The sequence below is a fragment of the Bufo bufo genome, chromosome 1, assembly GCF_905171765.1.
Source record: "Bufo bufo chromosome 1, aBufBuf1.1, whole genome shotgun sequence".
Lineage (NCBI taxonomy): Eukaryota > Metazoa > Chordata > Amphibia > Anura > Bufonidae > Bufo > Bufo bufo.
The window spans coordinates 532758882-532772186 of NC_053389.1; the positions used below are offsets into that span (position 1 = coordinate 532758882).

Genomic DNA, 13305 nt, shown 5'->3' on the forward strand with positions numbered 1-13305 from the left:
TGCTGCTGCCACCTCCACACTGTCATTGTACCACGCTGTGACCTCCTCATGCTGCTTCCACCTCACCACTATGTTACAGGGCCATTCTGTGGACTTCTCATGCTGTTCCCACCCTCCTCACTTTATGACTGGGCCACTATTTCGCCTTTTGGCCTAGCTGACAATTATTTATTTGACTCTCCTTCTGATCTGTCAGAAGGAAGGAAAAAAAAAAAAAGAGACGCACATCGGATCCTGTCTGTGTAGCAGCTGTAAGGCCTGTATGGTCCCATCAGAATTCGCTTATGATTTTGTAGCCAAAAGCAGGAGTGGGTACAGAACACATGCAAATATTCCATTCACGTGTCATCTCTGTTTTGGATCCACTCCTGTTTTTTTGGACATTTGCAATACTGATGGATTTCTGACCAAATGCTGATGTCACGGCTGAGGATGGGGAAAACCCTCAGCCGTGCGGTATCAGGAGATGCATGGTCAGAGCATGGCCAGGACAGGAATAAGGGAGAAGGTCACCTCCTACACATCCCTAATTCTGACCCTGTCTCCTAGCCATATGAGCCGACCCTGATGGTGGGAGGGTTCATACACTGGAACCTGATATTCCTGCTCGCCCTCAGGGTAACCCTGGACTAGGAGCTGGGTAGACAGCCCGTTCCTCCTGGACACGGAGGAACAGGAGTCTAAAGTGGTCATGCTACATAGAAAGGGGAACATGGACATATGGCAGTGACAGGTAAGTGAGACTAGCACCACACTTACCTGCCACAGACACACCACCTGGAACCACGTGCAAGTGCTGCTGTCCACAAACAACACAAAGGACACCGCACACACAGACATCACACGGGAACCCAGGAAACCATATTCTGCAATAAACAAAGACCAAACAGACATCTACTAAACACCATACATAAACTTAAACTTATGACCACAAGGGTGGCCCCCACTGGCAGATGGTGAATAACAGGAGGAAGTCTCCAGCAAGCATGGCTGAAGAACCCCCTCTGACTACTGCTAAGGCAGAGACTATATAGGCCCAAGTAGTCACACCCACACAGACACACCCAGTGCACACACACTGAGGGAGTTAACCAGGGAGTGTAGTGAAACCACACAGAGGGGAATACACACAAACACTCACTGTAGCTGTTACCATCGAAAACGACATGTGTGGCAAACATGTCCTGGGAACCGGCCAAAAGGCCGAGACACTGCCACCACATGTACAAAGACCAAACGTTGCCACGGGCAGCCACAGGGGAAGGGGAGAATGTCAGAGTGCACACAACATAAAACACAGTGCACACCAGACATTCAGAGTGCATACAAACACCCACACAAACCAAATGCAACCGCACACATACCTGTTGTCCGCAGCAACCGCACTTGAGGCAAACAGCAAAGTGCCCCCAGCTGCGGTTGACACAACACCAAACCGCGGGCAACCGCATGCGGCTCCCAAGGAGTCACGGCCATGAACATGGTCGTGACAGCTGACCAAGAGAAGGCAGATGCTCAACAAACAGGATCTGTTTTTTGGGGGGTTATTGTTCTGATGGATCAGAGGAAGGGAAAAATAATCAGTGACGTTGACACAAACTTACTACTGACACCCTCTCCACTCTGTCAGTGGGGCTCCACTTGTATAAGCGTTTAATAGAACAGGTTCTGTAGACATCTATGTGGAATCAGCTGACAATGGTGTAAAAGGAGTGTGCTTCTTCTTGGCACCAACATTGACCTGTAAGGCTGAGTTCATACTTGAGTTAATTTGGTCAGTTGTGGCCCCGTGACTGCCCACATAAGTGAAGTGTGCAGTGATTCTAAGAGTGACGCCTGTCATCGGCATGTCATACTGACTCACAGTATTATTTCACTACCACAGCCAACTCCCTATGTGTGTTACTGCAAGGCACTGTGTTATACACCACTATAAAAGGCTCTCTGCAGCCAGGAAATAGCCGTTTTTTACCTAAAGTCAACGCAAATAAATTCAGAACAAATCAAATTTTTTCAAAAAAATTCTGCGAAGCGGCCAAATTGAATTTTTTAAAAATTCGCTCATCTCTAATTATGTCCCCCTCCCCAGATAATTTAACTTATTTCACTAAATCTCTTAAATATAAATTTGTCATTACAAAATATTGACAGGTGTTAAAGAAATTTTGTGAAATAAATTAAAACATTTAAATTAAAACATGCAGCCAAAATTGATGCAAATATCTTGTTTGAACACCCAGAAATTTTGTCTTGGAGGGGTTTCAGAGTAGAAGAAAAAAAAAAGGAGGTGCATGTAGCAGCCCATGCAACATTTTAGTCCCCTCCCATTGTTATAAGCCCCTCCTACATATAATAGGTCACTCCCAACAAACACCATACAGCTGAAATTATATTGTTGAGTCTCACCCTCATTCTACATAGACACACTATACTTAATACTCAGGGCCCCTACATAAAGCTACTGTACTCAAACTAGTTTTCCTCCTAGTGACAGGAATCACCATCCAGTTCTGTTTCACATACTGCCCACCTCGTGGCAGGTGCTGTTACAGCTTCACTTCCTCCCAACTAGTCCTGAAGGCGCCAAAAGAGGAGTGGAGGAGGAGCTGCACGATATTTAAAGTTGTGTAGGTCTGGGGGGAGAAGCCCGGCTCTACACAATATATAGAGAGGGGAGGGCCTGCCCTGGCTGCTTTACATTATACAATAGACAACAGCAGGCTAGAGCCAGGAAGCTCCTCCCCTCTCCAGATCCTTCTCACAGTAGATATTGTTCCCCCCACCATCTGCCCATGGCCTGCTGCCCCCTTTGGCCATGCTCACCAGGCCGAAGCCCCCTGCCACATTTGCAGCCACCACCATGCTTCTAGTCTCGGACACTAATAGTATAAACATAATGTCCCCCAAAAATAATTGTGCTAAGCCGATATTGTGCCAGGCTGTACACCACAGTAATAGTGCTGCCCAAAGCCGCACCAATAGAAACAATTCTCTGCCCCAAGGAACACTTAGTAGTATAATGCCCATACTAGTAATCATGTTCCCCATAGCGCCCCCCCCCCCCTTGTAGTAGTAAAGCTTACCATAATGCCTCCTTGTAGCAATAATTCACCTTACAATGTGACAATAGAAAGTACTAAAATGCCCCCTTAAAATGTGTGCCAGTTCAAAAAAATTCCCCCTATTTATGCAAACTAGTACATAAATGCCTGTTCTGTGTGCCAGTACAAAAAATACCCCCTTAGTGCCCGTGGTTGAGCTAATGTCCTTTATAATGTAGGCCAGTATAAAATACTCCTATATAGTGCCCCCATAGTTCTCATCTCCCCCTTCCTAATAGTGCCCCATAATGTGCCAGTATAAAATGCTCCTATACAGTGCCCCCAGTAGATGCCTAGTGTCCCTCATAATAGCCCTTCTTAGAGCCCCCTGTAGGTGCCCCCATAATGAGTCAGTATAAAATACCACTATCAGAGGAACGGGGAAGGGAGACCCTTTTCCCAGTGCCATCTTAAGAGCATTATAGGCCCCCGGGCAATACAGTGCACTGGGGCCCTGTCTACACAATCACGCACTAGAATAAAAATGCAAATTATCAATAAGGCGATATTTATTGGGCATTTCCTCTTGTGGATTTTCCCCAGCAGTAGGATCAGGTAATGATACCATTGGTATTTCTGCTGGAATTGGAGTGCATGTAGATGTGGATGCTACATCTGGAGGAGCAGAACTACTGGCTGACGTTGCACCTGGATTGAGCCAAGATGTTAGTTTTGGAAGTTTGCACATTTTCTCTTTCTCCTCTGCAGCCTTTTTCCTCTTCTGTGCTCCACTCAAAACATTACGTTTCATTTCTGCACTAAAGGTTATTTTCACCAACACGTAATAAACTTTATTTTTCCTCACCTTTTTTACACTTCCTCGAACGAGTGGCAACTCTAAGATTGCTATATAAGGGGGACACATAAGATATTACAGTCAAAACTTGAGGGGCACTAATAACTTAAAGTGGATGTAAACCCAAACATTTTTTTTTTTTGTGATGTCACAATGTAGAGTACCCAGGCAGTACACACGCCACTCCAACATTAATACCCACCAGCACCAGCAGTACCCACACCAGCATTACCCACCAGCACCAGAGTGTGTGTACATTTATATATATATCTATATTTATTTCGTTTTTTTAGTTGTATGATTAAAGTGGATGTAAACCCCCAAGTATGCAGTATAGCACCCTATAGTATACAGCACCACACAGTATGCAGTATAGCACCCTATAGTATACAGCACCACACAGTATGCAGTATAGCACCCTATAGTATACAGCACCACACAGTATGCAGTATAGCACCCTATAGTATACAGCACCACACAGTATGCAGTATAGCACCCTATAGTATACAGCACCACACAGTATGCAGTTTAGCACCCCACACTATACAGTACCCCACAGTATATAGTAGAGCAGTATAGACCCCCACACTATACAGCACCTCACTGTATACAGCACCCCAAACTATACACGATACAGCCCCCCACACTATACAGTACAGCACTCTACACTATACCGCACCCACAGTATACAGCCCCCCACACTATACAGTACAGCAGTATAGCACTCCCCCCACTATACAGCCCCCCCCCCCACACTATACAGGCCCCCCACACTATACAGGCCCCCCACACTATACAGCCCACCACACAGTATACAGGCCACCCCCCCCCCCCACACACAGTATACAGCCCACCACACAATATACAGCCCATTACACAATATATAGCCCACCACACAATATACAGCCCACCACACAGTATACAGGCCCCCACACAGTATACAGCCCCCCACACAGTACACAGCACCCCACTATACAGTAGTTTACAGTATATTAAAATAACAACCCCATGTCACCTTTTTCTGATGTAATCTTTACACAGAAAAGCTCCACAGTTAACTTCTGCAACACTCCTGATAGGACCTGTGATGACTTCATAGCCATGTGACCAGTAATTGCTAGGTTACTGGTCACATGGTAATGATGTCATTAAGGTCCTAGATCAAAACTCATTAAGGTCCTAGAATTAAGATCATTAACACAGTACGATCATGATGCCTGTGTAGCCGACAGCCTGACACCCGGGGCAGTAGCTAGCAGGGCTCAAGAGGCAGCTGCCTTGGGCCCCCCCAGGAGCAACTGGGCCCAGGGCAGCTGCCCCTTTTGCCCCTTGGTAAAGACGGCCCTGGCGGCAACGCTGCTAAATGACGGTTGGGAAGTTGGCTGGTGGGTTCACTGGGCAGGCGGGCCCCCAGGCAAGTGGGGCCCCCGGGCAACTGCCCATTCGAAAAGACGGCCCTGCCTTTTCCTCTATCCCACCTCATCTACCTGTATCGCTGTCCTGAGAACGGTGATAGAGTTGGATATAGAGAGATAAGCGCTTCCACAATGGAATCGCTCATCTCCTACTGCCCTGCCCCCGCCACCCCCCCTTCCCAATTAGATCCAGGGCCACGCCGCCCAAGGCGATCACCTCACCTAATTGGCGTTGCAGCCCTGAACGGGAAAATAAATAAATCGGCCTGCTTCTAGATGGAACAAAGTCAGACTACAGGGGCTCATGATTATTCTGCAACCATACAGACAGGTCCAGAGCTGGCAGGAGGGCATCATCTCCATCACTGAAGATAGTAAGCTGTAGAATTTCTATGGCAATTGACTCCCACTCATTGAAGCTGCCATGAAACAGACACCTTGCTGAACTGTCTATACAGGATATCTAATAATGGTGTTCAATTCAAATCGTAATGTATGCAAAGTTTTGGATGAAACGCCTGTTTTCCAGCAAAATCTCAGTGACTTAATCTGTTAGAAAACCACACTAAACCATATGGCTCTCAGCCGCTCCAATGCTACTCGTAACTATGCACACATAAGATAGATAATACATTTCCTCCATGATTGAAAAATAAAACATTTTTATTAAAACAATATATGTATATTACATACCTACATTCATTTCAAAAAGGTACATTTACATACATATAAATTTCAAAATGTAATGCTTTTATTTTACCTGGAATTCAATTAAAAGTAAAGGACAGCTCTTTCAAATTTTTAGTAAAGGCTTGATCATCAGCCACAGTCTTTCACGGATATACTTGGGGAAAAAAAACTACAAAATCTCACATGCAGCGAGGCAGCAGTGGGTCAATCTACAACACTCCAAAATCTTAGCAGAGCAAAAGTGTGTGTGCCACTCATTCTCAGGCTGGTTAATTGGAATTAGGAAGTGTCCATTATATAATGTAGACAGTGTAAAGAATTCTGTCACTAGTGGTCCAGTTTGTCCAACTGATCTGAGAGGAAAAACTAAAACAGAAAATTCACAGAAAAAAAAAATAGAGCAATCCCTCCCTTTTGGACCGGCTACACATGACATATTTTATTGTAGAAATCCATGACAGAATCTACATGGGGTTTAATTATTTCCACAGATTTCATTCTAGGCATTGCCTTTAAAACCTGCAAAACATACAAAGTTGAACGTATTTAAAGAGAAACTGTCTGTCGAAATTCGACTCCGTATGGGGACCATGGATAGACAGGTCAGGGGTGTGCAGTCAAATGTGGGGGGAGTTCACTGTTATTTCTCTTACCTTCGCTATTGAACCATTGTTACCATTTTGGCTAGCCTGTCTATGGGCTTGGTATTGCGGGTCTGCCGGCGTCTCCATTGTCTCAGTTATTGAATTCATTACTGTGATCTGTGTATTTGCACATATTCTAATGTATCTGACTAATATGTTAAATTTGCTGCTCTCTTCCTATAATGTTGGGGTTATGGGGGATTTTGTTATTGTATTTTTTGAATACATTTGTATTTATTTTTACTTCAATAAAAATTATCTGATTTAAAAAAAAAAAACATACAAAGTTTGTGGGGGTTTGTTGCAGACATTTTCTGTGGCTTATGGAGGAAATGTAAAATGCTGCCGATTCTCTGCACCACATTAAGTTGCAGAAAATCTGCAGCATTTCTGCCACGTGTGAACGTAACTTAAGTCTTCCCATCTCTCATTTAAAGGGATCCTGTCGTCAACTTTATGGTGTCCATACTAACGGCAGAATAAAGTTGAGACAGGCGAGTGGATGTCAGTGGTCTGTCATTTATAAGTTAAAACTAAGTGGTTGCCGAGAACCAACATCACAATCATTGCAGACTGGGCCTGGAAAAGAGTCCCGGCCACCTGAGAAGAGTCCTGGTTATTCCTGAATTCCAGCCCTCCTGCCCACCTGCTGATGACTGACAGTCTTCTACCTAGTTTTCTCCCTAGGAGAGAACTGCCAATCATCAGCAGATGGGTGAGAGAGCAGGAGATTATGGATAACCAGGACTCTTCTCAGGTAGATTTGACTCTTTTCCAGGCCTGGGCTGCAATGGTTATGATGCTGGTTCTCAGCAACCACTTACTTTTAGCTCATGAGTGACACACCGCTGAGATCAGCATTTCTGTCACTATATTAGGCTGCCCACAGTGAGGTCAGCATAACGTTGATGACAGGTTCCCTTTAATTCTAAAGTTGTCTCATGTTGCAATTAAAAACGAGAGCTCAGCCTTGACAAAGCAGTAGATTGGCGATCTGATAAACATTCTGGGAGACATCTATCTTGACCGTTACACTGGTGAAAAAGTCACAAGTGATGTTACGTGGGAGTTTTACTGCAAAATCTTGTGACTGTCAGCTACACCACCTCTCACCACTTTGAACAGTAGGACTGTTTCAGCAAATTAATCACACAACAAAAAAAACAAAAAACAAATAAAAAAAACACAACAAACACAAATGACATTAAAAGGGTGCCAGGCATTGCTAATGATGACCTATTCTTAGGATAGCCCATCATTATCAGATCTTCGGGGGGGTCCGAGTCCTGGCACCCCCATTGAGCTCACCGGAGCTATACAGCATTGTATATAGTATAGCGGATGTGCTTAGTATTGCAGCTCAGCCCCATTCACTTCTATGGGGCTGAGCTGCAACTAGGCCATGTGACCAATCTACGGTGACGTCACATGGCCCATGGAAAGGCCACAGCAATAACAGAGCGCTGACCTCTTCTAACAGTTGATCACTGGGGTTTCCTGGGTGTCGGACCTGCGCCGACCTGAGAATAGGTCATCAATATTAACGAATCAGCTCTTTAAAAAAGGACAGCAAATGATAAATTCTCCCCTACATGTCTTTTAATCTTCTGACAAGGCTACCCAAGTAAGCAGCTTGTACTGTAGAGGTGACACAAAGACAGGACAGTGTTAACTGAATAGAAGAGATACTGCACAAGAAGCAAGTAATATCAGTGGCATACACCTGCCTGAATGCTACATTTCTATCCCCTCTCCCACCTATATATGCTTTCATATGCCCTCACATTGATCATCTTAACTGTGCGTGCGGCTTTTCTATGTAACAAAGTATGATCTGTACAAAGGCACTTCGTAATCACAAAGAACAGCCTATTTTTCATAGTTGCTGTAGTAGTGAATATCGCCAAAGTAATAAATGTTTGTGCGTATATGCATTAGCAGCCTGCTTTAAATCATTCCATAAAAGGTATATAGAATTTCCAAAATTTGTAAAGTAGAAAAAAAAAAGCAATTAAAGTGTTTTCTAGGTATAATCTCCCGCCTGATCTGACATCTGATGTGGATAGAGGCAACTGCACAATGGGTAATTGGGGAGGTGGGGCAACCATCTGACACCCAAAGAGTATAGTGTATGGCACCTCTTCTAAATAGTGGGACCTGGTCATTCTATTCACTGTGTCACACAGATGTCTTGACTACCTAACCACCCAAGGGGTGGGAAACATGCCTGGATAACACCTTTAAATATATAAATTTAATTTCACAAAGACCACAAGACATGACTGCTGCAGCCAATCAGTGGCCTTATCGGTGTATGACAAGACTGCTGAGGCCAGTGCTTGGCTACAGTGGTCATGTGCTGCATACACCTACATTACCGCTGCAGCCTGAAAACAAAGACTGGAGGTGCAGAGTGGAGCAGCAGCGCTGGAAACATCTGGGGATTCAGTGGTGAGTATATCATCTTTTACTGTTTTAAGACATGGGCGCTGGCGAGGTTTAAATGGTCACTAATGTTTTGCACAAATGAATATTAGATGAATATAAGAAACTTTGTAATATATCTTATTTAGGCTACGTTCACACTAGAGTTTTGGCTTTCCGTTTGGGAGATCTGTCATGGGCTCTCACATGTGGCCCAAAACGGATCAGTTTTGTCCTAATGCAATCTGAATGGAAAAGGATCCGTTCAGAATACATCAGTTTGCCTCCGATCAGTCACCATTCCGCTTTGGAGGCGGACACCAAAATGCTGCCTGCAGTGTTTTTTTGTCCGCCTGACGAAGCGGAGCCAAACGGATCTGTCCTGGCACACAATGTAAGTCAATGGGGATGGATCAGTATTCTCCAACAATAGAAAACGGATCTGTCCCCCATTGACTTTCAATGGTGTTCATGACGGATCCGTCTTGGCCATGTTACAGATAATACAACTGGATCCATTCATGACGGAAGCGTGCGGTTGTATTATTGTAACTGAAGCGTTTTTTGCAGATCCATGACAGATCCGCAAGAAACGCTATTGTGAAAGTAGCCTTATGTATACATATTATGAACTTTTTTCTTTACTCCTCCCAAACTATACATTCTCAAAGTCTGTGAGCTCACTAAAGGTTTAGATTATGGGGAGGAGGAGTAGTAGTCAACTGACAGTATGTTTTACACCGGCCAATACAGCGGGCCGTCACTAGGACCAAACTGTTCGTTCTCGATCACTGTCAGCTGCATTTACATGCATCAATCATCGCCTCTGTAGTACGTTTATTCATCCCCATACATGTTCATTGTCTGTCAGCAGCACATTCCGGTTTACACAGGGCAATGTGCCAAAAATGATAATTTTACATGCAGCATAAATAATTGGGTCACCCAACAGATAGGCATGTGCTAGCTTGTCGCATGATCTGCAGCATATTTACATAGGGAAATCACCAGGAAGTGACTGCCCAGATCCTTGGCTCATGTAAAGGATCTTTTGTTTAGGAGTGGGGGAGAGTAAAGAGTAAGTAATAGACATTAGTGACATTTTAAATCATTTAAAGCGCTGGTGCCTTCTCAAACAGTTGATCAGCTCTGCTCCTCCTGTTCTATAACATGGTGTCTGCAGCTCAGACACTGTTTAATGTGAGGATTTTCATATTCATGGCCTACCTTCAGGATAGATCAGCAATACGAGATCAGCAGGGGTCTGACTTCGGCACTTCTGCCGATCAGCCATCTGAAGAAGCCACGGCACTTCCCAGAACACTGATGAGCGATACGACCTCCTCGCAGTGCCATCCATTGTATTGTGGCTGTGCTTGGGATCACTGCTCAACCCCATTCACTTGAATGGTATTGGGCTGCACCTAGGCCATGTAAAACGATGAACATAACATCACTGGCCTAGGAAGAAGCCTAAGCACTCGCACAGTGGGATAGGACATCAATATAACAATCCCAAAAACCTCTTTAACAGTTCTACTTTGGTTTTATTGCTTGCAAGAAGCATGCTATTTAAACATGGTTATAAATGTAGTACTATTAGGTTTATTTCAGGCAAAAATAGGTCAGAAATCTGAATTGATATTTTTGCCGTCATGTGCAAATTACATTTGGATATCAAAATACATTGGTAAATACAGTTGGTAATAAGCAATGTTTTCACATAAGAGCTATGTTTAACATCCAAATGCAATTTTAAAAACCTAACAGTAGTTGGTTTGTCCTGGTTGCCATACTCTGTGCCAAAGAACAATTCAGTTCTTCAGCTTCAGGTATCGGAACAAGGACTTTATGACGATCAGGTAACACACAGCTCTGAAGCCCAAAGTGGAGGCTTGCTGTTGTAGGGGATCTTGGGAACTGTGGTGGCTCTACAGGCAGCGGCTTCCAATGGTTCTTCTGGTGAGGCCTCTGGAACTTCACAGAATGATTCGTCCTCCTCATATGGATTTTCCAACATCTTCAACACCCTCCTGACCTAGTGAACAGTTTTCAAGACGTTTAAAAGTTATGTAAATATATGTAAGTACCACACTAATAACCCTCATAAGAATACATGCACTATGGTGAAAAGTTATTTATAAACACAAGACATTTAAAACATTGTTGGTAAACCCTTACCAATTACTATGGAATCTACCGACTACCTAATCTCCATTGATGCCAAACTGTACAAAAGAAGACCATTGATCTAATGCTTCTCAGCATTATTTATTAACACGTATAGAAGGCACTGTGTCTACATTTTTATCAAGATGCATAGGCCCACTCACCAACTCATCAAGATGGCCTCTTGAGTGGATTCCTAATCCAACTGGGTGCAGCGCCACATGGGATCACCACAACACATCAACTGCAGATGGCAAGAACCAGCAGCCTAACACCATCCACGCCATCAGGCTAGGCCCCCAGTGACTACAGGCACAGATCTCAAAAGCTCACCTCTTCAGGTTTCATCAGAGACCACAAGGAAAGGTGAGCTTTTCATATCTGTTTGCATGGGGCAGTGCTGCATGGTGGCTGCTGTTGCCATGCCTGTGGGTTGGTGGGGTCCAGCAACTAGAGGCTCAGCCTGGCTGAATGGGTGTTCTTGGGATCTACTGGATCTTTCCGCCTACAGGTGCTGTGCTACGGTGGCATTGGTTGTCATGTGGTGCTGCACCAAATTAGAGTAGAAACCAAAAAAGGCCACCTTGAGTGGTGAGTGGGCCTATGCATTTTGATAAAAATGTGCCTCACGGACATTTTTTTTTTTTCATCAGATAATTTTTATTAAAGATTTTCAGGAATACATCACAATCAATGTATGAGTATACTGTACATATACAGTTCTAAACAAGAACGGTACAAAACACCTACCATCCCCTCCCCCACCCCTCAGTGCGAACAAATATATTTCTGAAATAACTATGCTCATAGCAGTACAATTTTGCCTACTTCTCAAGTTCCTGCTTTCAACACCTCATTACACCGAGACGTGCAGCATCCAGCCCAATGTGCGCAATCCACATACTACACTCACCTTTGAACTTTTTCATTCATCCCCTTTTGAGGTAAACCCCCCTCTCAAGCCCTATCAAATCAGAACACCCTACCATCGAGCTCTGAAATGGATGTGGCAGCAGGTTTCAGCCAGTAAGGTGCTATCAGCTTCTTCGCACAATATAATATCTTGGCAATAGCTAGCCTGATATACTCCCCCTAACGTGTGAGTATCCCACAAGTAAGTGGGTTATTAGGAACTGTAATCTGATATATCCTATAAATCAGAGCAAATACTCCCTTCCAAAACCCATCTAATATATCGGACAATGCCAGAACACATGCATCAAATCAGCAGAAGAGGCCGTGCACCTCACACACTGTGCCGTATCTTGACTCCTACCCTATGTAAAAAGGCTGTGTACTATACACTCTATGAAGGAGATATATTTGAGATACTCTATATACCGGACTCGAGGAAAGTCGCGGTATCTGCACAAGTATAGGATTCTATATATCAGTGGGAATCAGTCCTACATCCTTCTCCCACAACAACCTAAGACCTCCCAGAGCATCTGGCATGTGTTTACATAGCAGTTTTCCATAAATCAAAGATATAAGCCCCCTAGTGGAGGTAGCTTCAGATAATATATCATATATAGGTAAAGAAAAGCAAATGCAGCGCTCAACTGTATTCGTTAATGGGAGGCAGGGATTAAAGCCCGGACTAGGCTTGACAGTGAAAAAAAGGATACAATCCAGCTTCCCATAAAAACGATGACTTTATTCTTGTAGCAGTAAAAACATACATGGACACCACGGTCAACCGTGGTGTCCATGTATGTTTTTACCGCTACAAGAATAAAGTCATCGTTTTTATGGGAAGCTGGATTTTATCCTTTTTTTCACATCATACATAGGAAGTATTAGAAAGATTCACAAGGGGGTGTAAACTTGAGTGCATGTTTATAATGATGCCAAGACGCAATAGATCAGTGGATGGCATGTGGATGTGAGATCCATGTCTGTTTTCCTACAGTCGGACTAATCTCCATTGATCCTGAACATAGGTAAGTCCAAACACAGGCCAGCACTCTACCTCAACGTGGTGCACATCCATCCGCTATGCACTTTCCATCAGCACATACTTTGTGTTTAGGTGATAAATATAAGGCTCAATGATATGCTCATGG

General features: G+C 44.0%; 1 protein-coding gene across 1 annotated transcript in view; it reads right to left on the bottom strand.

The window, feature by feature from the left end:
- Positions 1-9563: 9563 nt before the first annotated feature.
- Positions 9564-13305, bottom strand: part of SELENOO (selenoprotein O) — a 52052-nt gene continuing 48310 nt past the window's right edge. Inside the window, exon 9 of the mRNA XM_040412056.1 lies at positions 9564-11108. Within this exon, the coding sequence (XP_040267990.1) occupies positions 10920-11108 (189 nt within the window). The 3' untranslated portion in view covers positions 9564-10919. The remainder of the gene's footprint in view (positions 11109-13305) is intronic.